The 26,595-nt window shown below is 51.4% G+C and overlaps 2 protein-coding genes across 7 annotated transcripts in view; one reads left to right on the forward strand and one right to left on the reverse strand.

Moving 5' to 3' along the window:
• The first annotated feature begins 1,288 nt into the window (after positions 1 to 1,288).
• Positions 1,289 to 11,305, forward strand: NMRAL1 (NmrA like redox sensor 1). Of its 4 annotated transcripts, none has more exons than XM_082643813.1 (6): positions 1,289 to 1,366; positions 1,801 to 1,874; positions 5,322 to 5,560; positions 8,217 to 8,466; positions 9,734 to 9,924; positions 10,977 to 11,305. In XM_082643813.1, exons 2-6 carry the CDS (start codon positions 1,835 to 1,837, stop codon positions 11,154 to 11,156), a joined length of 900 nt encoding a protein of 299 aa, XP_082499939.1. In that variant the 5' UTR covers positions 1,289 to 1,366; positions 1,801 to 1,834; the 3' UTR covers positions 11,157 to 11,305. The 4 variants fall into 4 exon arrangements, with proteins under 4 accessions (XP_082499939.1, XP_082499938.1, XP_082499937.1 ...); XM_082643812.1 differs by lacking the exon at positions 1,289 to 1,366 and adding an exon at positions 1,373 to 1,638; XM_082643811.1 differs by lacking the exon at positions 1,289 to 1,366 and adding an exon at positions 1,373 to 1,601.
• Positions 11,306 to 14,620: 3,315 nt separating this feature from the next.
• The window catches only part of DNAJA3 (DnaJ heat shock protein family (Hsp40) member A3), a 32,128-nt gene continuing 20,153 nt past the window's right edge, over positions 14,621 to 26,595 (reverse strand). The window contains exons 6-12 of one of the 3 annotated variants that reach the window (XM_082644702.1): positions 25,343 to 25,490; positions 24,241 to 24,305; positions 22,629 to 22,757; positions 22,003 to 22,118; positions 21,147 to 21,244; positions 15,595 to 15,711; positions 14,621 to 14,987 (exon numbers count right to left, since the gene is read on the reverse strand). In XM_082644702.1, coding sequence (XP_082500828.1) covers positions 15,608 to 15,711; positions 21,147 to 21,244; positions 22,003 to 22,118; positions 22,629 to 22,757; positions 24,241 to 24,305; positions 25,343 to 25,490 — 660 coding nt within the window. In that variant the 3' untranslated portion in view covers positions 14,621 to 14,987; positions 15,595 to 15,607. Of the gene's footprint in view, positions 14,988 to 15,593; positions 15,712 to 21,146; positions 21,245 to 22,002; positions 22,119 to 22,628; positions 22,758 to 24,240; positions 24,306 to 25,342; positions 25,491 to 26,595 lie in introns of those variants that run through there. The other 2 variants (XM_082644704.1, XM_082644703.1) reach the window with 2 other exon arrangements.

The following is a 26,595-nucleotide window of genomic DNA, read 5'->3' on the forward strand; positions in this document are numbered from 1 at the left end:
TTATCAGAATAATATGCACTTGGGTTCCATTTAGTGAGTATTTATTGAGTTCCTACTAAGTGCTGGACAGTGTGCCAGGAGGGAGAGAGACAGAGACAAAAAAGACATGGGGCCAGCTCTTAAGAAGCTCTGGGTCTAATATGGTAGAGACAATGTTGCCAGTGGAATAGAGATGGGAGTGAAATAGTAGTTACCCTAGCCTAGGGGTCAGGGATGGCTTCTTGGAGGAAGTGGTGGTTATGTGGCGCATGAAGGAATGAGTAGGAGTCAGCCCTATCTAAGGTGGTGGGAGGAAGTATTCCTGGCAAACTTTGCAGTCTGAGCTCAGAGACATACATAACAGGGTGTGGCGACAATGCAAGATTTAAACACTCTATTTAGACACCACCTTCACTTGTAAACACAAACATAAATGAGTATTTATTAAAATAAATAAACGCATCTTACAACACATAAAGACCAATATTTTACATATATAAAATACACATTACCTGGTGGGTTATTTCCACTATTAGATTCGGGAACAGCACCAGTTTTACTTTGATTTCCCTGTGACTCCAGTTCTAGTAGATGTTTAGACAGCCAGTCGGTCAGCAAATATTTATTGAGCGACTACTTTGTGCCAGGTACTATTTTAAGTGCTGGGAACTCAGCAGTGAACACAGACGAGTGTCTACTGTCAGGAAGCTGACATTCCCTGAGGAGTCAGTACACATTTTGGAATGAATGAAAGGAAAAAAATGAATGCTTTTATTCAGTCAGCAATAAATTTCCGAAGAGGAGTGAGAGGGCCATTTTTGAGTTTTAGTTGAACACAAAGAAATCTCTTTTCTGGGGATTTCCCTGGCGGTCCCCGCTTCCATTGCAGAGGCACGGTTCAATGCCTGGTCGGGGAACTAGGATCCCACATGACGTTGCCTGCGGCCAAAAAAAGGAAAAAAAAAAAAAAAAGAGAGAGAGAGAGAGAGAGAGAGAGAGATCTCTTTCCTGTTAAATAGAATTCAAAACGGGCAAGTAGTAGCAACCTCAAACGTGAGTCAGGCATACAGGAACTCAAACAGAGCCTTGGGTATTAAGACTCACAGATATAGATTTATTTGTCTTTGGGTGACACCCGTATATTAAAGTTCAGATGCTCATGCAAGATAAATTTTTATTTATTTATTATGTGTTTATGTATTTATTTTTGCTTCGCACAGTCATCACCCCCAGCATCCGGCTAAGCAGCCCTCGGCGTGTACATTGCGGTCAGATCCGATTTACACAAATTCGGTTTACGCAGGCCTGGGGCTGGCGGGTCCTGATCTGCCGCTGAGTCTAGCGGGAGCCGGGACGAACCATCTGTGTCCGCGGAGGGGGGTGGCGGGTCAGCTCCGCGCAGAGTCAGGGCCCAGACGGCTGGGATTCGGAAGCAGCCCAGCCTGGGGTCCCTTCACGCAGGGTGGTCGGGAAGGGGTGACTTTGCCAGGTTGCAGCTGGAGCTGGGGGCGGGGGGCGGCGCCTCTCGCAGGCTTCCATCCCTCCCCTCGGCGGTGGACTCGGCTGCAAAACCGGGGGTCCCTATTTCCCGGACCGTTTCCCACCTAGGCCGCGGCTAGGCTGTACAGCCGACCTGGGGGACCCGGGCGGCGGGTGCGGGTAGGACCCGGTGGGGGGGGTCAGGCCCGAGGGGGCGGGGGTCGCGGGGTCCCGACCTCTCCCGGCCGGACCGCACCCTTGGTCCTACCCGGCGCGCGCGGGGTCGTTCCGGGCAGGCACGCCCGGCCCCTTCACCGACTCTGCACCTCTCATGGCCCTCAGACCTCTCCGGACTGCATTTCCGGCTCCCGGCCTCATGGCAGACAAGAAACTGGTGGTCGTGTTTGGAGCCACAGGTAAGCGAAACCCCAAACGGAGGCCCCGAGGCGCAGGACCCCTCACCAAGGCCAGCCCAGGGCAGGGGTCAGGCCGGTCCGACCCCGCAGAGCCTGGGCGCCCGCCCCTCAGCTCCAGAAGACGTCCCCGGCGTCCTGGAGGGAGCGATGAGATGGCTGGGACCCCTGACTCAGGGTGGGGCCGTGGGGCAGGACCTGGGCGCTGATTCCCTTTGAATTTTTTTTAAAAATTACTTAGCTTTGAATAACAGGTGATTGCACATAATATCAAAATTAAATCTCCCTCCTACCTCTGTCGCGAAACCCCATCCATCACTGTTGTCAAATTTCTTGAGTAGGGCTTCCCTGGTGGCGCAGTGGTTGAGTCCGCCTGCTGATGCAGGGGACACGCGTTCGTGCCCCGGTCCGGGAAGATCCCACATGCCGCGGAGCGGCTGGGCCCGTGAGCCATGGCCGCTGAGCCTGCGCGCCCCCAACGGGGGCCACGACAGTGAGAGGCCCACGTACCGCAAAAAAAAAAAAAAGATACTGTTTATTAAATGGGAGTGTTTTATTTTTACCCCACCTGTTTTTTTCTTTACTGTATATATTTTAAAAATATATAACAGCTTTATTGAGGTATAAATCACATACCATACACTTCACGTGTTTAAAGTGTTAAATTCACTGGTTTCTAGTATATTCACAGAGCTCTGTGACCCTCACCACAATCAGTTTTAGAACATTTCATCACCCCCCCCAAAAAACCCATACCCACTAGCCGTCACTCCCCATTTCCCCAGCCCCTGGAAACTGGCAGTCTATTGTCTAAAGATTTGCCCATTCTGGACATTTCATATAAATGAAATCATACAGTACATGGCCTTTTGTGTCTGGCTTCTTTCACTGAGCATCGTTTTCCAGGTTCATCCACATTGTAGCATGAATCTGTACTTCATTCCTTTTTATGGCTGAGTAATATTCCATTATATGGATACACCACATTGTGTTTATCCATCATCCATTATGGACATTTGACTTGTTTCCACCTTTTGGTTATTGTGAATAATGCTGCTGTGAACCTTCACATACAAGTTGTGCGGACATATGTTTTTAATTTTCTTGGGACTATACCTAGGAGTGGAATTGCTGGATCATATGGTGACCGTGTTTAGCATTTTGAGGAACTACCAGACTTTTTCAAAGCGACTGCACCACTTTACATTCCCACCAGTACTGTATGAGGGTAGTTGTAGTTCTTCAGTTTGCCTTTTCCACTCCAGGCCATGTTGTGGTCACATAAGTCATGCATACAGATCTGCTACATTCTTTTTTTTTTTTTTGTAAACTTATTTTTATTTATTTTTGGCTGCATTGGGTCTTTGTTGCTGAGTGCGAGCCTTCTCTAGTTGCAGCGAGCGGGGGCTACTCTTCGTTGCAGTGCGCAGGCTTCTCATTGCGGTGGCTTCTCTTGTTGTGGAGCATGGACTCTAGGCACACAGGCTTCAGTAGTTGTGGATCGCGGGCTCTAGAGCTCAGGCTCAGTAGTTGTGGTGCACAGGTTTAGTTGCTCCGCGGCATGTGGGATCTTCCCGGACCAGGGCTCGAACCCGTGTTCCCTGCACTGGCAGGCAGATTCTTAGCCACTGCGCCACCAGGGAAGCCCTGCCACATTCTTTTTAATCACTTTCGTATAGATTTATCACTTATTTAGCCAGGTTCTTACCAAAGGACATCTAGGTTGTCTATAAACTTCCACTATGGATAATAATACTGCAGCCAATGTTCTTTTTTTTTGGTAAGAAGTGAATTTATTTATTTATTTGCAGCCAATGTTCTTATACATATATTTATGGATGATTTTTATTTTCTTCCTTTTGATGATTTTAATAATTTTCTCTTTTTTTTCTTTTTTGGCCGTGCCGCAGAGCTTGTTGGATCTTAGTTCCCTGACCAGGGATCAAACCCAGGCCCTCAACAGTGAGAATGCAGAGCCCTAGCCACTGGACTGCCAGGAAATTCCCCTCAGTCTTTTTTTTTTTTTTTTTTTTTTTTGCGGTACGCGGGCCTTTCACTGTTGTGGTCTCTCCCGCTGCGGAGCACAGGCTCCGGACACGCAGGCTCAGTGGCCATGGCTCCGGACACGCAGGCTCAGTGGCCATGGCTCATGGGCCCAGCCGCTCCGCGGCATGTGGGATCTTCCCGGACTGGGGCACGAACCTGTGTCCCCTGCATCGGCAGGCGGACTCTCAACCACTGCGCCACCAGGGAAGCCCAGTCTTTTTTTTTTTTTAAGGTATAGGTGATACTTTATTTCTCAAGCTAAGCGGTGGGCTCATGGGTGTTAGTATCCCTTTTTTGTATGTGCTAAATATTTCATAATAGGGACTTCCCTGGTGGTCCAGTGGCTAAGACTCCATGCTCCCAATGCAGGGGGCCCGGGTTTGATCCCTGGTCAGGGAACTAGATCCCACATGCATGCCGCAACTAAAGAACCTGCATGCCGCAAGTAAGGCCTGGTGCAGCCAAAATAAATAAATAAATATTAAAAAAACATTTCATAATACATTTTAAAATTTTTGTAAAAGGTGTGTGATGACTGCTAAAACATGGATGAACCTTGAAAACATTAAGTGAGAGAAGCCAGACACAAAACACCACATATTGTGTGACTCCATTTATGTGAAGTGTCCAAAATAGGCAAATCCGTAGAGACAGAGAGTAGATTAGTGGTTGCCAGGGGCTGAAGGGGAGGGGAAAGTGGGGAGTGACTGCTGATGGGTACGGACTTTCTTTTTTGGGGCAATGAAAATGTTCTAAAATTGACTGGAATGATGGTTGCACACTCTGAATGTACTAAAAGCTGCTGCACTGTACACTTTAAAAGGGTGAATGTGGGCTTCCCTGGTGGCACAGTGGTTAAGAATCCGCCTGCCAATGCAGGGGACACGCGTTCGAGCTCTGGTCCAGGAAAATCCCACATGCTGTGGAGCAACTAAGCCCGTGCGCCACAACTACTGAGCCTGCACCCTAGAGCCTGTGAGCCACAACTACTGAGCCCGTGTGCCACAACTACTGAAGCCCACGCGCCTAGAGCCCGTGCTCTGCAACAAGAGAAGCCACCGCAATGAGAAGCCCTTGCACCGCAACAAAGAGTAGCCCCCACTCGCCGCAACTAGAGAAAGCCTGCGTGTAGCAACGAAGACCCAACACAGCCAAAAATAAATAAATAATTTGTTTTAAAATTGTATTTAAAAAAATAAAATAAAAATAAAAGGATGAATGTTACGGTATGTGAATTCTCTCTCAATGAAGCTGTTAGTTAAAAGATTGTGTGAGGCAAAACAGTGGGAACCACAGGTGAAGAGTACCAGGTGTGTTGCTGTGGTGGAGGATTCGCTGCAGGGCCTCACCCTTGGCAGGCTCCCAGGCTGGTCCCACCCTGCGGGTCTTTCTGACTCTCTGCAGGTGCCCAGGGGGGCTCAGTGGCCCGGACACTCCTGGAAGATGGGACATTCAGGGTCCGAGTGGTGACCCGGGACCCTAGGCAGAGGGCAGCGAAGGAGCTGAGGCTGCAAGGTGCAGAAGTAGTGCAGGGAGACCAGGATGATGAGGCCAGCATGGAGCTGGCCCTGATCGGGGCTCACGCCACCTTCATCGTGACCAACTACTGGGAGAACTGCAGCCAAGAGCAGGAGGTCAAGCAGGTAAGGGCAGGTGGGAGGGCGTGGGGGAAGCCAGGGCAGGAGCAGGCCATCTTCAAAGGCACTCCCAGGTCTCTACTTGCCCTTGCGGGGCAGCTCCGACTTGCCAGAGAGGGGCTGACCCCTGCCTGACCACTGACAGTGCAGGCCTTTCCCCTCCTCTTCTATGCAGCCCTCCTAGACTTTGATGAGGGCAGAAGGTGGCCGCTTCCTCATCCAATGACTTCTTTTAGACATCATTCATGTACCATACTGTTCACCCTTTTCTTTTTAAAGCTTTTATTTTATTACTATTTTTAAAGTATTTATTTATTTTTGGCTAAGTCAGGTCTTAGTTGCGGCATGTGGCATCTTTTGTTGCAGCACGTGGGCTTCTCTCTTGTTCTGGTTCACCGGCTCAGTAGTTGAGGCACAGGCTTAGTTGCCCCGCGACATGTGGGATCTTAGTTCCCCAACCAGGCATCGAACCCACGTCCCCTGCATTGGAAGGCTCATTCTCAACCACTGGATCACCAGGGAAGTCCCTGTTCCCCCCTTTAAAGTGTACAATTCAGTGGTTTTTAACATATTCACAAAGTTGTGCAGCCGTTATCACTACCTAATTCCAGAACATTTCATCACCCCAAAAGAAACACCATACCTAGTAGTGGTCACTCCCTATTCCCCGCTTCCTCAGCCCCAGGCAACCACAATCTACTTTGTGTCATCCAGTGACTCTTTATACTTTCTAAAAAACTCTATTGACCCATAATTTTCTTAAAATCAAATGTAGGGACTTCCCTGGTGTTGCAGTGGTTAAGAATCTGCCTGCCAATGCAGGGAACGTGGGTTTGATCCCTGGTCCAGGAAGATCCCACATGCCACAGAGCAACTAAGCCCGTGCACTACCACAACTACTGAGCCTGTGCTCTAGAGCCCACGAGCATAACTACTGAGCCCACGTGCCACAATTACTGAAGCCCGTGCGCCTAGAGCCCGTGCTCCGCAACAAGAGGAGCCACCGCAATAAGAAGACTGCGCACCGCAACGAAGAGTAGCCCCCGCTCGCCGCAACTAGAGAAAGCCCACACACAGCAGCAAAGACCCAGTGCAGCCAAAAATAAATAAATAAAAAGTAAACTTTTAAATTGTACAATTTAATGAAATTTGAAAATAAATAAATATACCCATGTAACTACCATTCTAATCAAAATAGAATACATCTCCATCATTCTGAAAAGTCCTCCATGTCCCCTTTCAGATGTTTTCTGTTTCTCTTTATTCTGTTTTCCACCCAGCTTCTCTCTGGTTGGGTGGTTATTGAGCCCAGGTGGTGGGGGGAGGGATGTGAGACGAACATGCATCTTTTTAAAGTCTCTTGGAAGGTGGGGACACTTGCGGTGGGCCTGTCACATAGCAGGCACTCAGGTATTTGTGGGAAGTATGACTGGTGCCACAGCAAAGGCACTGGGCTGAGACCCGTGCCTGTCGGCTTTCAGTCCTGCCTCGTCCACATCTCCCCTCCGTTGCGGCTGTGGACGTGACTTCCCTGCGCTGGTCTGTCGTTCCTCCTGTGTACAATAAAGGGAGACTGGACCGGACCACTGGTCTCCAAACTTGTTTTTAGTCCTCAGCCTTTCTTCAGTTGCAGTCTTACATGGAAGCCCATCTCAGAGAGTGGACAGAGACAGCCTTTCTGGTTCACGCAGATCTCGTCAACCAGACCTCCTGAGCCATAACAAATGACCCCAAGCCAGGTGGCTTAAAACAACAGGAATTTATTCTCTCCCCGTTCTGGAGGCCAGGAGTCCAACAGCAAGGTGTTGGCCCTGCCCTGTCTGGAGGCTCCAAGGGAGGTTCCAATTCTTGCCTCTTCCGGCGCCCAGTGGTACCAGCTCTCCGTGAGGCCACATCACTCTGGACTCTGCTTCTGTTTACACAAGGCCTCTCCTCTGTGTCTCCTCTTCCATCTCTCATAAGGACACTCGTCTTTGGGTTGAGGGCCCACGAGGATAATCCAGGATGATCTCGTCTCAAGTTCCTTAACAAAAATATCTGCAGAAACCTTTTTCCAAATGATGTGACATTCACAGGTTCTGGGGTTTGGGACGTGGACATATCTTTTGGGAGGCCACCATCCAGCGCCCTACACAGCCTTGTGCAGGAGGTTGTGTTTCTGTCCCCATTTAACCGACAAGGCCAAAACAGTTAGACCCCTTGTCCTGGATGGCACAGCCAGTGTGCTGCAGAGCTGGTCCGGAACCCAGGTGGTGTGTGTTGTGTGCTTAACTGCTGAGCCATAGCACTTCCCTAGGGGATGGTTGGGGCTCTCCCAAGAAGACGGCCCAGCACAGGGACAAGATGCTCTCTGAGAGCAGGCAGAGGCGGGAAGCCTCTGTGCGCACCCTCCCAGGTGGCACATGGTGGGCTGTGGTCCAGCACACTGGAAGGTGGAACGACCCAGATGATCTAGAGAAGGGGCGCTAAGGCTATGTGGGTGGTGGGAAGCTTATAATCCCGTGGTAGAGCATGTCGCGCCATGTGAGCCGCACACAGAAGAGGGAGCCTTATCAGAGGGCTCTTGGAACCAGGCACAGTGGCCTCTGGGGTGGGAGAGCCAGTGCCATGATGGGGACACACATCCTCTGAGCTTTGTGGTTTCTCCTTCCCTGCCCACCAGGGAAAGCTGCTGGCCGATCTGGCCAAGCGCCTGGGCCTGCACTACGTGGTCTACAGTGGCCTGGAGAACATCAAGAAGCTGACAGCAGGGAGATTGGCAGCGGGACACTTTGACGGCAAAGGGGAGGTGGAGGAATATTTCCGGGACATTGGTGTCCCCATGACCAGCGTGCGGCTGCCCTGCTATTTCGAGAACCTCCTCTCCTGCTTCCTGCCCCAGAAAGCCCCAGATGGAAAGAGCTACTTGCTGAGTGAGTGCCCTCCCCACTTCCTCGGGCGTCTCCTCTCACTGTGTGGAGCCATGGTGGCCCACTGGGCTTGTCCTCAGAGGGCTCTGGGTCCAAGCTCTGGCTCGCTCACATTAGGCTGTCATTGCGAGCAACGCGTGACCATGCTGGGCCTCTGCGTCCTGTTCCGTGAGATGGGCATGACTCGGACTTCCCCGGGGCCATGGGAAAATCTGCCGAGTCTGGGGATGCAGTGCTTTGTCTGTTGGAGAGCTTTACGGGGAGAGTGTGCTTATCGTTACTGCTTCATAAATAAGGAGAGGATTTGGAAGGCAAGGTCCAATTGTAGATTTCCCAAAATAGGAAAGCACTTTCTTCTCAACATGTTTGCAAATCTGTAAACAGCTTGGAGGGAACCATGTACGACCTGTGTCCTGCCGGCGGGGCAGTGGGTTAACGCAGGTGGCTCAGCAGGCGGAGCAGGAGGGGTCTGAGCTCTCCCAGCCCCTCACCTCTGCGTGAACACTGCTCACCCTCGCTTGGGTCCTGCCTGCTGGTGAGCAGTCTCATCCTTGTGTTGGCACACCGGTTTGCAAAGCCATAATCAGAGATTTGCAAAGCCATAATCAGAGATTCACCTGTGTTCTGTCTGTAAGTTGGGACAGGCTCCACCCCCGCAGGCTCCCTGGGCCATCTGAATGGGCAGCCACAGACATTTTATAGGGCAGGGTCCGAGCACTCCAGGTGCCTCATCAGGACACAGCTCTGCCTCTCCATCCCCAAGACCACACCTCGGCGGGTGGAGTCTCTCGTTAATTTAACATGGTTATCAGCACCCGTCATGCTGCTCTGGGGTCAGCCCTGGCTTCAGCTGACCGAGCATTCCTGCCGGTGGAGCTGGTGTTTGGAGCACCCCCCACCACAGGTGTCCCTATCAGGGATTTGGGTCTGACAAAGTGTACGGGGGCCTGAACCCTGGGAGCTCCCGTTCTCAGAGGTACCTATCAAAGCCCCTTCCTCTCCTTCCTCTTGTTCCCGTCTCAGGCCTGAGAGGGGCGGCAGGCCCAGGGTTCTCCCCGCCTTGGGAAGGGCACAGCCGGGCTCCCAGGGTTTGAATGGCCTGCCGGGTGGCAGAGCTCGATCGTGTCCCATTTCCTGACTCATTTCTCCTGCTGACACCAGGGGTGTCTGCCTCGTGCCAGGTGCTGGCCTGTGCACACATCCGGTTGACTGGCCGGTGGGGACCGACCCCTCAGAGACGCATGCCAGCACGTCCCTCTCTCCCTCCCAGGCTTGCCCATGGGTGACGTGCCCATGGACGGCATGTCTGTGTCCGACCTGGGCCCCATGGTGCTCAGCCTGCTGAAGATGCCCGAAGACTACATCGGCCGGAACATCGGGCTCAGCACCTGCAGGCACACGGTGGAGGAGTACGCTGCCTTGCTTTCCAGGCATACCAGGAAGACTGTGCGAGATGCCAAGGTGGAGGGCCCAGGCTGGGACTTGGCAGCCGCGGTCAGAGGGGCTTTGCGGGTAGAAGGGAAGGGGCATCTAGGGCTGCCCTAGCGCTCTGAGCAACGTAAAGCCAAATTCATTCTCACTGTGAAAGTTTATGTCGTGCTGTTCTTAGGAGCCAGGTGTGGCCGCGGAGTGAAACTTCTGGTTTTGTCAAGTTGATCAAGTGGCAAGGAAGGGTTCCAGGAAGAGGGGACAGTAGGGGCCAAAGCAAGGAGGGAAAACGCAGGGTGTCTTGGGCTCCTCTCGGGGAGGGGAAGGAGGCCGGAGTAGGCCCCATCCTGGTCCCCCCCTTCTTGGCCTGGCACAGTCCCCTCCTCCCCTTGCCTACTCTGTCTTCCTGTCCAGACCCCCAGGTGCCTTGTTTCTTGTTTCTCATTATGAAAATCTGGGCTACTCCAAGTCATTAAATGACAAAAACCACCTGTAGAGCGCCCCCAGACCCAAGCAGAGCAACGATGGGGGAGAGGCTATGGCAGGACGCATTTCAGGCCAGTCAGACCTTGGACTCAGATCTTGCTCCCAGCCCTTAACACCCACCCGTGTGTGACTGGAGGCCCAGCCCCTGAGAGTATCCCCCTCCTCAGGCTGCTGTTGAGGACTGAATGGAACAATTGCTGTAAATGCTCCCTTGGCACAATGACTGCACTAGAAAACATGCACTAAATGGTTGCGTATTACTCTCTAAACAAAGAAAGCCTGAGGCAGTCATGGAGGATTTGGAAGCTGAGGAATTAAGATTCAGTTTGGGCAGGAAAGGGGAACAACTTTGGTTTTTTGAGCAAGAAGTGACGTAAGCTTAGTTCTGATTTGGAAAGGACTGAGAAGTTTTCATATCGTGATCTTGGAAGAACAGGATTTAAATTGCCCTAGAACAGTGGTTTTTGACGTTTCATCTTTATAATAGACTGGTTTTCAGGTGAACTTAGTGGGCACCAGGGTAGGAACTGAGGTGTCAACAGCGTGGTCAGGGTGCTGCAGATGCCGATCGACCCTAAGAGACTCCCCTCTGCTTCCAGATAAGCCCCGAGGACTACGAGAAGCTTGGCTTCCCCGGCGCCCAGGACCTGGCCAACATGTTCCGTTTCTATGCCCTGAAACCCGACCGCAACATCGAACTGAGCCTGAGGCTCAACCCCAAGGCCAGGACGCTGGACCAGTGGCTAGAGCAGCACAAAGGGGACTTTGCAGGACTGTGACCCTGCCCACCTCTCAACCCCATCTGGGGGGACGGGAGGTACAGTCACAGTGATCCTTTTTTGTGTTACAAGAAAGTTTATTTTTTAAATAAAGGCCATTGTTCTCACAGATGGCTTCCAAAAGAAAAGTGCTTTGTTTCAGGGACTGGGGTTGGGGTGGCAGCTGCCTGAGGACATGAAAGTTCCAACAGGAAGCATAAAGTGGTGGGGGACCCAGTCAAGTGGGGGGGCTGAGGACCCCACTCCCACCCCCGCCAGCCAGGAGCAACGTTAGACACCCCTGCACACACGCCATTCCTCTCCAGAACGTGAGTGCAGCCACCCACGTGTTCCTTCTTTGAGTTTTAGGGCAGGAAGACCGGCCCCTTCTCCCCCTCTTTTCCTGCCTCCTGGGCCCCCAGGTGCAGAGGCCTCAAGATGTGGGTGATCGCAAAACAGGCTGGAAAGAAACCCTTGAAGGAACGTGGCAGTTCTGTGGACCCCAGGTCATATAAGACTTGGACACTGCTGAGAAAAGGTGACGCCGCCCGCAGCAAAGGCTGGGAAGGGAAACCAGGGAAATAACCACCCAGCCCTGCTTGGCGGGTTGAGCTCCCCAGGCATTTGGACGGTTTCCCTCTCCTGCTCGCTTTAGAGAAGAGAAATGAAGGCCCAGAGGACACAGCCGGCGGGCTAACCAGTGTCTCCGTGGATTTGTGAAACCTCCACCAGCGTCTGTACTACCCCGCCTCAGCCTCAGGACCCGCAGAGGCATTGAAAGGGGAGCAGGGCAGCCAATCTCATTCGATCCGTTCATTAACTGAGTCATTGAAAAAGCACTTCTTTGACAACCTACCAGTGTAAGCTGGGCCCTAAATACAATGTTCACCAGAAAAGTATGCGCCCTGCCTTGAGCCTGGTTTAGCAGGAGAGCCAGATACAAATCTGCAGAATGACTGCAGATTGACATAGGGCTGCAGAGAGCAGGAGGAGTGAGGCACACTGGAGGAGGGGCCCACTGTAGTGGCACAGGGACAGCTTGCGGTCTGAGGGGAGCAGCCTCCCAGGCAGGTTAGGAGGAAAAGGATGTGATGACATGGGCTTCCAAGCCCACCCGTATCAGCAAGAGAACATGAGAGGTCATCTGTGTCCAGCCCTGTGATGCCCAAGTCCCCCAGGCCCCTGTGTGGGAAACTCACCTGCTGGGGCTGTCACTCACCGTGCCAAGATCCTGGAGCAGCCCTTGGCCAGTACCAAGCCTGGGGAGAGCCTGCTGTGCCAGGTCCGGGTCCAGGTCCAGGGCGAACTGCAGGGAGCTGATGCCAGGCTCCAGCCGCTCCTCATCCACAAGCAGCAGGCCATGGACACGTAGCCGAGCCTCTCGGGTCTGTTTGCTCACCCGGTGCCCCCTGGCCAGGCTGTTGTGAAGGCAACGTGAGGGCATTTGTGCGAAGCAGTGTCTGATTCCCCTGGGCCCATATGGTCAGGCCTTGTGAGCCTCCAGTGCCTTCCCTTGTCCACGCTCCAAACATTTCAGCAAATGCTCACACCATCTACCTCTCCTCCTCTCGATCCCCAGAGGCTCAGGGACCTGGAGATACTCTTGTATTTTTAAATACCTCACCTCACGCTCCAGCCCCACCTTGGGCTGCAAAGTTGTCTGGAGACACGTCTCAGGATCCAGCTGTGGGAATAAACCAAATCCAGTCCAGGCCTTGAGTGGGGCTTGATTCTACAGATGTTGCCCCGCCACCTTCTGACCATCTGAGGGAAGGACGCCTCAGTACAGCAATGAAGATGTCTCGCTAGAAAGAAAATCCACTTTTCCCTTTCAAAGTCTAGGCTTCTGCTTTCAGAAGACAGGCCATGAGTGGGACTTCAGTTGGCTTCTCCAGGAAGAAAACCTAAGCTATCATGAGAGAAACCATCTAGCTCCCCACCGCCATACCCCGGGGTCTAGGATCCTTCCAGGCCCATACTGAGTCCACAGCAGGCGCTTGACAAACTTCTGTTCAATGAAGGACAAATTTGGAAATTGGCAGGAAGTCACTGAGCCCCTTTCTCACCCAACAGGTATTCCCAGCCTCTTCACCCAACCCAGCAAGTGCCCTCACACCTCAACCTGCTCAGCTCAGAACCCAGAGCGGGGCAGAGCTATGTGCCCGGGGCCCACTCCAGCCACGACAGCACTTGGGCTTTTGTGAGACAGCCCGGACTAACACTGCAACACAAAAAAAATACCTTAATATTCCTCTGAAAATAATGGAGGAAAAAAAAATCTAGTGACGGAGGTGGTGACGTGTAGGGACCTAAGTAGGCCACACTGTACATCTCTCAAATCGCAGGCTCCCAAAGAAAAAGCTACATGCCAAACCCTAGAACATTCGTCAGATCAGCACCCTCCCCGCTCTGGGATCTGGGCTGGAGAGGGTCAGCGCCTGTCAGAGCGCCACCCGTCGCTTGGCGCACGTGACTCCAAGGACTAGGACAGCCACCTCCAGCCGCCCCAGGAAGGCCAGCAGAGACGTGGGGTGGCCTGACTGGCAGGTGACCACCAGTAACCCCCTGCTGGGCCACCTGCAGAAAGCTGTCTGAACTCTTTCAAAGAAGAAATGACGACAATTTAGGTTTTAAATATCTCTTTGTAGTAGATAATCTTATTTACATTGATACAGAATCATTTTACATTCCTAGAGCAGACACTAGTAGATGCTTTATTTTAGTAAATTATGAAGGAAAACAAAAAGGGAACTAATCAGAAGTGTTCTCCATTAACCTGTCTTACCACAGCGGGGGGATCTGGAAACACAATGGAACCCGCACATCCTACGAGCCAAGGCTGGGGAAACAGTGTTTTGCTCTGGCTGGATGGTGGAGAACCTTCAACTGCTGAGACTGTGCTCTCCTTTTCTGAACAAACGTTTATCAGGAAAAGACTGATATTATTCTTAGCACTGAATAATTTAAACACACTTCTGAAGACAGAGGTCAACTGTGAGTGGTGAGAACCAAGGCCCTGGCAGGGAGCAGGGCAGGGCTCCGGGTTAAGAGGCCGTTAGTCGGCCCCAGGCCACGGCTGGCTGTGGTCCAGCAGAAGGGCAGGAGCTCCACTCACACTCGGCTTAGAACAACACAACTCAACCGTCAGGGGACAAGGGGCCACCCCAAGTGGGGTGGGAGGAAGGACTATCCATCCTGACAGAGATCATGGCCCATGTGATCAAGAGTAGCATCTCCAGGGACTGTCTTCATATGTGTCACCCCGGGCCCCCAAGGCCCCCATGTTCCAGCTGCTTGGTACCTTTTGGAATTAAAACAAACTCTAGCCGGGGATGCCCCTGCTGAGGGGTGGATGACACCAGTGGGGCGTGCATGCCCCAGGTTCCTGGAAAAGACAACTCTGTCAGGAAAGACTCATTCTGGAACCTCCCAGAGGTTTGCTGAGAGGGAAATTAATCACTTCACAACTCGGTGCAGCTTAAGGCTTCATTTTTAAGCTGTAAGCATGGCCTTTAATTCTTTAACCACATTCGATTCCAAATCAGAGTTTTAGCTCTGCAAGAAATGTCCAGCTGTCTGACTCTGCCAGAGCCAGAAGAGGCCAAGTTACCTACCCATGGATAGGAAACTACCAGCCCTTAGACCTGCCGTGCCTTACTGCCCAGGGGCTGTCCACCATGACCCTTCCATGGAGAGGTGCATTGTCACATGATTTTGCTGTTTCCAAGGTGGTCTAGAGGGCCTCTGCAGGCAGGGGCTCGGTGCTGCTGTGTGGTATCCTCCTGCATCTGAGATGCCCTGGCCACAAGGAGGGGCTGCTGCTCCCGGCCTAGTTTCCAGTGGACCGTTTTCCTGAGCCAAGACACAAACAGTTACGTTTCACTGGCATCGCAGGAAGAACACGCCCTGTTGGTGAGCTTCTGTCATCCCTGGGAAGGAGCTGCACCAGGAGCCCCAGCCACCAGGGACCAGCACAAGTAAAAAGTGAGTCCCGAGACACCACAGTGAGCAAGCAGGACTCCTGGCAGTGCCCCCCACCCCAGCCCTAACCAAGGTTGACACCTCCCCATGCCTCCCAGGCAGGACAGGGCGGGGACTGGGGAGATCTGAGTTCTAGGCCTGGCTCTGCTATGACTTGCCCTCTGTGACCGTGGGCAAACTGGTCCTCACCACGGCAGGACTCAGAGCCCCCAGGAGCTGGTGGAAGGAGGGCTGGGAGGCAGCAACCTCTCCAGGAAGTGGAGCCGCAGAAGCGGCTACTATCTGCGGTTCGGCTCTGCACTACCGGCTGACTCCCCACGGGCTGAGGCTTGGCTCTGAGGGGAGCCAGACACACCACGCCTGAGACTGGAACCTCTTCAACTCTGGGTGTAGGGGGACGATACTGGTTAAAGTGACAGAAAACGGATTAGTTCACAGAGGGGAACGAAAAGGGGAGGAACCTCAGGGGTTTTCCTACCTCGGCTGGGATATCAGGAGGTAAACATTTTCTTAAGTTTGGAAAGGAGTCCCTCCTTGTCCTCCCCAGCCTCAGGCCTAGCCTTGCCTCCTGCGGAGCTATCCATGGTGCTGCCACCTGGGCACAAACAGCAGAGAGAACTGGGGTCAAGGGCGCACACCTCCATGTGTCCCATCCCAGGCCCCGCCTGGCTACCCAGGGCTCACCACTGAAGGAGCCACCAAGTGCCACCCGGAGAGGAGAGGGGGCTGCACCCCGGTTGGCCAGGGCTGCCCCGCCTGTCAGATGACTCAGCACTTCGGAGCATCCCAACTGCTCCTCAAGTCACTGGCCCTCGAGAGGAAGACAAGAAATAGAAAGGGACAAAAAGGAGCTGTCTCTACCTTAACAACCGTAATAGAAATACAGCCAAGTGCCAGATGTCTCCTGGGCCAGGCCACATGGCATCCACATTAGCTCGTTCAATCCTTAGGCTAACCTTACAGGTAAATTCCACAGATGAAAAAAACAAAAACCAGAGGCACAAAGGGGTTAGGTGGCATGCCCAAGGTCACAGAGCCGGTAAGCAGGCAGAAGGCCCGAGATGAGACCCAAGCAGTGAGACGCCAAAGTCCAGGCTCTCACTCACCGGCTCTGAGAAGTGAAGAACATGCACCAAGACCAACTGACCAGCTTCCACAGCCCGTCGGTGCGCACAAACCGTCTCTGGGACACCTGGGGATCCCAGGACATGCGCACTTCTCATCTATGACAACGGCAGCCGAGGACCCTGTGTGTCACTGGGCAAGCATCTGGCTCCAAATGCTCCAGATAAAGGGAAGCTGATCAGGGCCCACTGAGAGCAATTCTGCTGCACAAACACATCGTTTTAAAGACCTGCCAACCACGAGGCAGAGGGCCAACTTGTTATGAGCTGGACTGTACTCAATATTTTTCATTGTGCTAGGAGAATTAGCACATCTCAACATGTTAGGAGAGGTACATCAAGTACAACGCGTAGAGGGTACAAAATGGTCACGTCTCCAAGATCTCAGTCTAAGACGCCTTTGTTGGTGAGAGGCCCAAAGCTCTGAGCAACAGGCCCCCAGCAGGGGTGGGACAGGTTGTCCTGGGTACAGCCCCCCGGGCCATCCTCTGGACCTGACGTGCTCTCCTAAGTCAGGAATGTCCTCAGAGAGACAGCGGTGGCCCCAAACAAGAATGTGCTGACAGAGGTCTGAGCAACCACAAAAGCCCAATGCCCAGGGCTCCCCAGGTGAGGACCCGGGCACTGCACAATCACGGCGGCAGGCCCCTGGGAGAGGCATCCACGGCCACAGGTTACAAGGCCAGGTGTGCCCTCCTTCAGTCCTTCATGCCCCCTTTTCTTACATAAAGACTTAAGTAACAAAAAAGGACTCTCCTAACACAAAGGAATCCACAAACCAGAAATTTCCTGGGCCTCCTCGGACAAGGCAAGGCAAGGCAAAAGTACTGAATTTTGTTATGTCCTTGGTGAGGGGACAGCAAGTCTGTGTGTGTGTGCACGTGTGTGTGTCTCACACTATGAGTTACTGCTGCTGATGGAGCTTTCAACATGTGCCAGGTATCATGCCAAATGCTTTATCCACACGATCTCATTTAATCACAGAAGAACCCTATGAAGTAGATGCTACTATTATCCCCAATTTATAGATGAGGCAACTGAGGCTCAGAAGTGAAGAAATTTGCCTAAGGCTTTATAGCTAAAAATGGCAGAGCTGGGACTTGAATCATTTGATAGCAGAACCCAAGCTCTTAACTATTAGTCACAATGGGAAACACTCAGTGACCACCATCACCCCCACCCCCACTCTGCTGTCCCTGCAGTCATGCCCCGGGGCCACAGTGTTTGGCCAAAGTCTGGGAGAGCCAGAATAAATACCTAGTTAGCGGGTTAATGATTCAAAACCAAAAAATAAAACAGAACACAGACACACCTGGAAATTCTCACCCCCTGCCACCAGAACACATTCTTATCTCTATTTTAAATGTGGGCTCCTTCAGGAATAAGGCTTACTGACAGGGACATCAAAGGATTTAAACACTGAATTTAAAATTCTGAACCGAAAGTCAGGGATAAACTGTGAGCCTCTGCACACGGATGATGCAGTCTATACCTACATCGCTTTTCTGGCCCATGGGAGGAGGGACGTGTCCTTACAGGATGTCCTGAGCACTCAGATGCCTTCTGGTCTCATTACAGGATACAAGCTGGCACATGATTCCTGCACTTAGGATAAACAGGAAATGCCCATGATCCCTCCAGCTGCACAGGCACTGCACGAGCGTTTCCAGTCCGCGCCTTCAAGAGGTGACCAGAGCGGAGGGGCTGCTCAGCCAACCTCAGGCAGAGGTCGGACCCGAGGCACAGGACTCCTCTATCAGACCACACGCAGCTTGCCCGAGCAGGGGTTACGTTTCCATCCCTCAGAAGGAAAATGAATTCAAATAAACTCAGCTAACAGGCGCTGTGCACATGCAGGGGATTCAAAGAGGACACGCTCCCAGCTTACAGGCAGCGATTCCCAGGCATAAGTGTTTGATGGCTCTTTACAAAATGAAGAATAACCAGATAACATTCATTCTGGGAATGTGTACCACCTTTCTCCACAGTCACAAACCCCTAGTGTTATAAGCAAGGTCTAACGCTTATTTGGGGGTTCAGTGCTTGCCCTGTCCTCCCCACTCACACTTTAAGCTAGATGGGGCAGGGACCCTGTCTCTCTGTGCATTGCTTCTTATCACGTGGCAAATGCTCAATGACCATCTGTGTGAAGAAACAGAAGCCAACAGGACTCCAGGATGACTTCTGAGAACTGGACCCACCCTACAGGTAGAGGTGCAGGTCTACACTCACAGCTTGACTCCCTGAGCCGTCTATACACGCACAGACTGAGCCAGTGGAGCACCCCTCATTCCACTAAAATGTCTTTTCCCTCATCTTCCTCTTGCCTCCACCCTGCCTAGATAAAGGGGCTCTATAGTCAACTGTCCGCTTGTCAGAAAAGAGAACGCAGTGGGATCCCCAAATAACGAGCTATGGAACAGGCTCCTACATGACAGCTAACTGTACGTATGTGGGTTGTCACAGGAATTAATGATGATCCAGAAACACAAACAGTGAGCCACACTGTCTCTAAACCCAAAAGACCATGTGGTAACCTCAGAGCACCCCAGGCCCCTGAGAGCACTAAGGGTCCCAAGCTCACTACGGTCTCCTGCTTCACAGACTGGGAATGAAGCCAGGGTCAGACATTAAGGTTTTCAGCAGGGGCTTTAGGGAACAAAAGTAAACAAGGGATACTAAACCCACCAAAAACTTTAGGTCAGTTTCCTACATAATTGTAACTATTCCAAATGCCTTCCCGTAATGAAAGCAAAGACACCCAGGAATCCGTTTGTATCTGCAGTGACAGTCTCCGATGACTATCTCACTTAGAGACTATTAAGAAGTGACACTTTAGCCCAAGAACCACTGATGACTGCAAGCAACTGCTTCTAGTAAAACTTTAATAAAAGAGATTCAGGCTCTACTTAAATAAATAGGAGTCACCTTAAGGAAGTTGACAGGAGGGGAATTTTGTACACTGGTGTGTTTTCACACGTGGACTGCAAAGGTAACTTTCTTCACAGTGCAACAAGAGGCTTAACCACACCCAGGTAGCAGACTGACTGACAATGCATTCTTTGAAGCCATTACTAAGACTCTTAAATGCCTTTTAAAGAATTATGCCTGGCAGCCAAATTTCCCACTGGAATACAATTCTGAAATGACAACAGAAGTGGAAAAAATAATAATTTGGCATACTCATTTTACTTTATAAACACTTTTCACAAATGCATCCAATGCCTATGTTAAAGTTACCCTATACTCAGCAAAATTATGTCAATAGACATTTAAAGGAAGAACTGGCGAAGTGTCTGGCACACAGGAGCGTTCCAATAAATCCTGGCTGAACAAGGGGACAGGGAATGAGCTAACAGGACAAAGAACCATGAAAGTAATGACGGTTCTAAGAACACTCATAAGCTGACTACATGATCAACTCCCAATTTAAGCTCTCAGAAAGGGACTGAAGACAACAACTGGTGATGACTAATACCTGACATTCAAATATAGTGAACAAGGCCCAGGTGGACCTCAAGTTCCCAATGTGGGAGGGGGCACAGCTGAGAACTGGCTGCAGAACAAATCTCACATGCTCCATGACTGCGGAAATATTTGGGACTCAGGAAGAAACTAGAGGTGCATAAGTAGAGTTACATGGAACAACCATTCCCACTTCCTTTTAGTTCAAGGGACATTAACAGAAAATATGGAAAAAGTCTATGAACCAAACCACTAAAATAAGTGCCCACTTGGTGCCTAGTTGGCCACAGACAGGATTTGTGGCAGCTGCTTTTTCACAGAGGACTTGGTCCCCTAGACTTAACAGGAACTCAGGGGACCTCCCTGGCAGTCCAGGGGTTGAGACTCCACGCTTCCAATGCAGAGGGTGCAGGTTCGATCCCTGATCTGGTAACTCAGAACCCACATGCCACGTGGCACAGCCAAAAAAACACAAAAAACAAAAACAAAACAGGAGCTCAGCCGAGTCCACGCAAAGGCTACTGCTGCTGGGACCCCCACCCCTACCCAGGGGCTACAAGACCAAGCCCCCACGCCCCGCTCCGATCACCTGCCCTGAATGACCATACACTGATCTAATGCCATTCAATCTCTGAGAAGGTGAGAGGCAGATCCAGGACCCAGACAAAAACAAAATGATGCAAAGAGGAGGCAACATGTTGGGCAGCTGAAGCCAATTCACCCTTGGCACGGCCTGTCCCGGCCCCAGCAGAGGCCCAACCGATAGAGAACAGCGTTTTCTCAGCAGAGCACCCCCATCCCATGGGAGGAGGGCTGTGGCCGAAGTTCCCGTGGCCAAAGCTTCTGCCTGTGGGCATTTTGGTATCAAATCACCAATATTTAACTCCACTCTACAGAGGGCCTATGATGTTTAAGCTCAGGGTAAATAAGGTGTTTTGTTTTTCATTGCCCTAGGAATTCAGAATTTAGGCCCACTATGAACAGGCAGATTTGGGGTAATGTGACCACGGTCTTTCATTGCTGTAGTAGCTGTTGTTTACAGGACACTCTGAAATCCTGGAGAAGCTTTCTGGGAGAGGAATGCATTAAGCCTCCCAACCCATCTTCTCCTTTAGTGGTTACAAGGTGATCTCAGGTAGGGATGTGCCCAAGGTCACAAGGCAAGTGGCAGAACCAAGGATAGAACTCAGGAGAGCAGCCCTCTGAGACACACAGCTGCTACCTGGCAGGAAGCATCGTGGAACTCGCTAACCTCGGCAAGCAGCACAGGTGCAGAGGAAGGGGGAGCAGCTTTACTCTGGAGCGCAGCTGCCCCCGCCGTTCCTAGCCCTCAGCTCCCCTCTTTCTACTCTGCTTTGCCCAAGTGGAAACCCCAACACGCTTCTGAACCGTCCACCCTCCGAGGGGCTGGGGGCTCCCACAGGTCGCTGGGCCACCTTACCAGTGCTTGTGTTGGTGACGCCGTTCACTGTCCCCTCCACGTCGGTCTCATCCTCAGCATAGCTCAGAATCAGGCTCTGCTGCCGGCTTGTCAGTCTCCTGTGGACCGAGCAGAGTCAGTGTCAGAGTGCTTCCTCTGGGCAGCTCTTTAAAGGACGTGGACGTGGCCAGTCCCCACGCAGCGTGTGGGAAATGCGAGACCCGCAACCCAGGCACAGGACACACCCTGAACCCAAGAGCCCACGCCCTCAAAGCTTCCGTAAAATAAACCTCCTGAACTACCCTAACTTGTTCTAAACAACTGCCATTGTGGCTATGCTAAATAGTTTACAGGGGGGAACAAAAAGGAAATGATGTGATTAAAGAGAGGGCTGGAAACCCAGTCCTCCCAAGCGGAGTCTGGCATGCCCTGCTCCGGATGCCCACGGCTCCCTGATTGGACTTTTCTCCCAGACACCACAGACATCACCCACCACTATCTGGTTATAGGTCTCTCCCACCAGATGGCAGGCAACCTGAGAACAATAATAACAAAATCAACAGCAGCAGCAATAGCTAAGCATTCCCTATGGGTTATTCCTTTAATCTTCCAGCAACTCAACGAGGTCGAGCTTTTGTATTACATCTACTTTCAGGAGTGCCCAGGCAGGACACACTTGACTTAGAGGGAGAAGTAACCCGCCTAAGCCTCAGCGCTTATGGCAGCAGAGTCACACAGGCCGGGCAGTTGGGCTCGGTGCTGAACCATCATGCCGCTCAGCACCAACTCAGCAGGTAAGAAGCCCTCAAGCGGCTCCTGCCCAGTGCTGAAAGCTGCAGAGATCGGGCGGGCCTCGCCACAGCTGAGCAGCGCTTACTTTGGAACTCTGATCTTGATGTGAATGTAGTGATCTCCATAGCCGTAGCTGTTAATCCGGGGGATGCCTTTCCCGCTCATGCGAATCTTCTGGTCTGACTGAGTCCCAGGGGGAATCTATAAAGAAAGGAATCTCTGGTTTTCCTTGGTTTCCAGTTGCCCAAATGAAAACATTTCACTATGTGAAGACCATCTTATTCCCGAAAAGAACTCCATTCAGGTTTCTAGACCAAATCCACCAGACACCACACGGAAACTGGCTAAGCCAGGTCCAACCCGAGCAGAGCTTGTGACGGCCTTGAGGGCAGGGAGTCTGGGGCGGCGAGCCCAGAGCAAGACTGAGGGAGCATGGGGAGCGAGACCTGGGAGGTGGCAGAGCCAACTGGGGCACCACTGAGGCCGCTCCCCGGCCCGGCAGCAGTGGACATGGCCCGGGAGCTGCCTTCCCTGCCAAGTCACACCCAAGGCACAGCCAACACTCCTCCTTCCCCCCAACACCCAGACTGTCTCCTCAAATCCCCGACAGGCTGGCTGTTCCCAGGTTCCAGCCACTTCTCAGCCATTTCCCGTTTCAGAAAAAAAGAACAAGGAAATACAAGGGTGGTGAGGCCACGCTTGACCTCTTACCATCACATTGATGGTCTCGTACAGGCCCTGAGCTCTGGCGGTGCCTCCCAGAATGGCCTGAGCTATGGAAATGAAGAGGTCGGAGTGGATGTCTGCGCCGTCCCTCCGGAACACAGGGCTTTTCTGCACCTACAGCCAAGCACGAGAGGGGGTTACGCTCAGAGAAGTCGTTCTGGAGAGCGGGCAACAGACATATCTCAGCAGCTCAGAGCACAGCATCAGGGAGAGAATGTACTTTCACCAAAGCAACCATGCCCCCAGGCTCTGGGAGTTACAGGGGAGGTTCCTACTTCACTGCAACGCAAGAGTGTCATCTCAGATCAAGCTGTTCAATTGTTCAGGGAAGTAAAAAAGTAAAATCAGCTTCTGAACATTAAAAAAATAAAAATCAATCTTTATTGGAAAGTATAAAGAAACACAGACTGATACAATCTACAAAGGCGAAAACGGTTTACTTTCCAAAGAGTCATTTGGTACAAACTACCTTCAAGTCAGACTGGCAACACTGGAATTATTCTGATTGTATAAGCACTATTTTTTGTGTGTCAAAGACATTCTTTGCCTTCCAGTGATTTCTTCTTTCTTTTTTTCTTCTCTATTATCAGCTGCGAACAATCTGAATTCTCTACCAAACCTTCCTTATAGATTGGCTTCCAGCCCGCTGCCTTTGTCTTCGATTTCTCAGTCTAGAAGACTCACCCTTTACATTATTTTTTTCTTTGTTTTAAATTATAAAATATTTCACATATACGTAAACCAGCAAAGTAAATAACACACGGTGTTTCCACAACCCAGCTTAGGTAACAGAACATTAGGACACGGGTGACTTCTCCCCACCTCCAGCTCACCCCTCCAGAGTAACCAGGCCAATCTAGTAGGTGTCATTCCTACAAGCATCTGCTTACTTTTCCTACATGTTTACATGTCCCTAAACAGTACATAACACCACCTCACATGGCTTAAAATTTTACACAGATGACCTCCTTCCCTCGTCCTGCAACCTGCTCTCTCCCTGTTTGTAACTGAGAAGTCCCAGGACGTCTCATGCTGACACGTGTAGCGCGAGCCTCCTGCTCTGAGGTGCCCTGGGCCCACAGCGCAGACCACTCACCATTCTCCTCTCCAAGGACAGCAGGCTATTGTCACTGTCTCACTGTTGTTAACGAGGCTGTCACACACCCTGCCTCTGTGAACTGCACCTCCTCGGGTACACGTCTGGTGGAATCGCTGGCAGAAGGCGCCCCTCCTCTCATGTTTCCCTCACCTCAGAAAAGTGGGTTTGCCCTGCACATTGTATGTAAAACTGTAGCTTTGGCACTTATTGTCCCTATGAACAATTCGATACATAAATAAAAAATACAAGGAGATGTTTTCTGTATTTTTATGAGTCCAACTTGTAAACACCTCGAGGAAACTTTGTTCTCTCCACATTTAGCACAAAAGCTTGATGTAACACAAGTTTAATCACCCTGCCAAAGTGGCCACTGCTCACCTTGGAAACTCAGATGGCCAGACACTCTGTGAAGCTCCTACCTCTCCTATGAGAAGCCTGGGCCGTACCCTCTCCAGGAGAGCAAGGGCCTGACAGAAGCTGTGCAAACAGAGAACCTACCCTGAATGTGATGAAAATTTCTCTTTTTCCTACAGGCATCCTCACAGTCTGGCCATCCTCGACTCCTGTAAGTAAAAACAAAAGTTCAAAAGAGAACGATTATTTTGGGACCTCCCAAGGCATTTTCTATGCTAGATCCATTTACAACCCACCAACTTACTCATTTCTGTTTCTTGTTAACAAGGTAACACAACTACCGAAGATAGCAACAAGTATAACTTAAAACAAGAATAACTTTCCAAAGGTGCAACATACAATAATTGATAACTGAACAAAAGCCCCTTCTATTCATTTCTTCGGTTTACTGCCAGGTCCACCTAGTATCTCAGTGAGTTCAGAGTCTAATCGGGGAGACAGCTATTAGCCAAATAACAACACTAACGAATGTATCACTACAAACAGAGACATGTTCTTAGAAAGAAAAGATCACAACTCCAGACAAAGGAACATCTAAGGAACAGGGAGGGTTCCAGAAGGCTCCCCTGGGGAAGTGACACTTGAGCTGGGAGCTCCAGGAGAACAGAGTTAACCTACTGAAAAGAAGGTGGACAGTGAGCTTCAGTCACCGGGAATGGCGTATGCAAAGGCTCTGTTCTGGCAGGCAGGGGCTACGTGAAAGTCAGGAAGCTGCAGGGCAGGTAATGAGGGGGAGACTAAAAGGAGGGGAGGCTGAGACCAGCAGGGGCTGGAAGGGGAGGCCATTTCTCGGCCCCTGAGAGTCACTGCGGTGTCTTCAACAGGATGAGAGACATGATCAGACCGCACAGTGGAAACTGGCTAGGAACAGGAGCCAGTTAGGGAGAGCAGCCACAAGCTGGCCCTGGGGGCAGGAGGAGGGGGTGGTGTTGCCCGCTGGGCTGGCAGTGGGGACGACATTGGCCTTGGGACAGAAGATGGAGGAGATGGGGGAGTCCTTCATGCAGAAGCAGAGCGGCCACGTCGGGTTTCATCTCCCCACGTGACATGTGTGCAGATTTTAAGGATAACTGGTGCAGAGGAAAACGCAAGGAGACCCTGGTTCCTCCTCGAGTTTGGGCTCCAGAAACAAGGACACGATGGCCCCGGCTCCCAGCCCCTGCGCGTGGAGGAGCCCCAGACCCACCGGCAGGCACAGGGATCACCACCTTCTTCTTCTGCTTGGCTTCTCCTGCTCCTCTGCACACCACACAGGGAGACGTGATGATGGAGCCCCGGCCACCACACCTCCGACATGTGGAGCGCATCACAAAAGGGCCTGTATTTATGGTTTCCTGATAAAAAGGAGAAGAAAAACGGGACCCTTAGACACCGGTAAACCCTGACAGCAAGGTCCTGGGACCACAATGTGCACGAGAAACATTTCACCAAAGATTCACGTGTTGCGTGCACATGCACTAAAACATACTGCCTAAAGACACAGGTGCAGGAGCTCAAACTGTTAATCTGACCTAGAGCGCACCGATTTCTGAATCCCAAACCACAAATCTGATTATATGAGGCTGAAAAATGAGACACTGCCTCTCTACAAAAGTTCCCGAAACTCCTGGGAGCTGAGCAAATATGCTTTAAAAAGAGTACCCCCCCCCCACCATTACAAAAGGGACAGCTGCGAAAGCAGGGAAAGAAAGAGGAAAGTGATGGCTGGATGCAACCCCCACCCAGAGCTGCCATTGCCCACTCCAAGGGAGGGGCAGCACTGGCCTCTCTGTCTCCCAGGGCCCCCCACTGTCCCCAGCCCCCATCACAGGTACCCTGGGAGCAAGGAGGCAAGCAGCTCCTCTCGCGGGCACTGGTGCTGCTCATGCTCCCCCGCCAGGGGTCTCTTCTTCCCTATCCCCCCAGCCCCTCCCACCCCAGTCCTCCAGGAGCCTCCCCAGCTCCCAGCCCCTCGCACAGCTGGTGGGGCCTTACAATTTGTGGCCACTCCCATCAGCTCCTCACTGGGCACTGGAAATCGGCTACCTTTTTATTTAACCTAACATCCTTGGGGGTTTTTTTGTTGGTAAATTATCAAATACCTGTTGTTATAGCAAATCAAAGGATACAGACATATATAAAAAAAATTATTAATCTCCCCCCTCATATTGACTCCCAAGGTGACCAGCTCTTGGTAGCTCAGTTTGAGGTGTTCTTTCCCACAACTCGCTCACTCACTCTCTCTCTCCATAAAAAACTTTTTAAGTAAAAATTTTATAATGACAACATATTATACTATTGTTCTGCAACTTGCTTTCCCTTTCATCTTCATGATACATCATGAACATTCCTCCAGACCAATATATATAGATTTCAATTTCCATTTTAATATTTAATTTTTGTTTCGGTGAAGAAAAAAATCTCTTCACATAGATCCTTCTGTTCTGATGTCTTAATTTT

This window comes from Mesoplodon mirus, assembly GCF_964341445.2.
Source record: "Mesoplodon mirus genome assembly, chromosome: 15".
Taxonomy (NCBI): Eukaryota; Metazoa; Chordata; class Mammalia; order Artiodactyla; family Ziphiidae; genus Mesoplodon; species Mesoplodon mirus.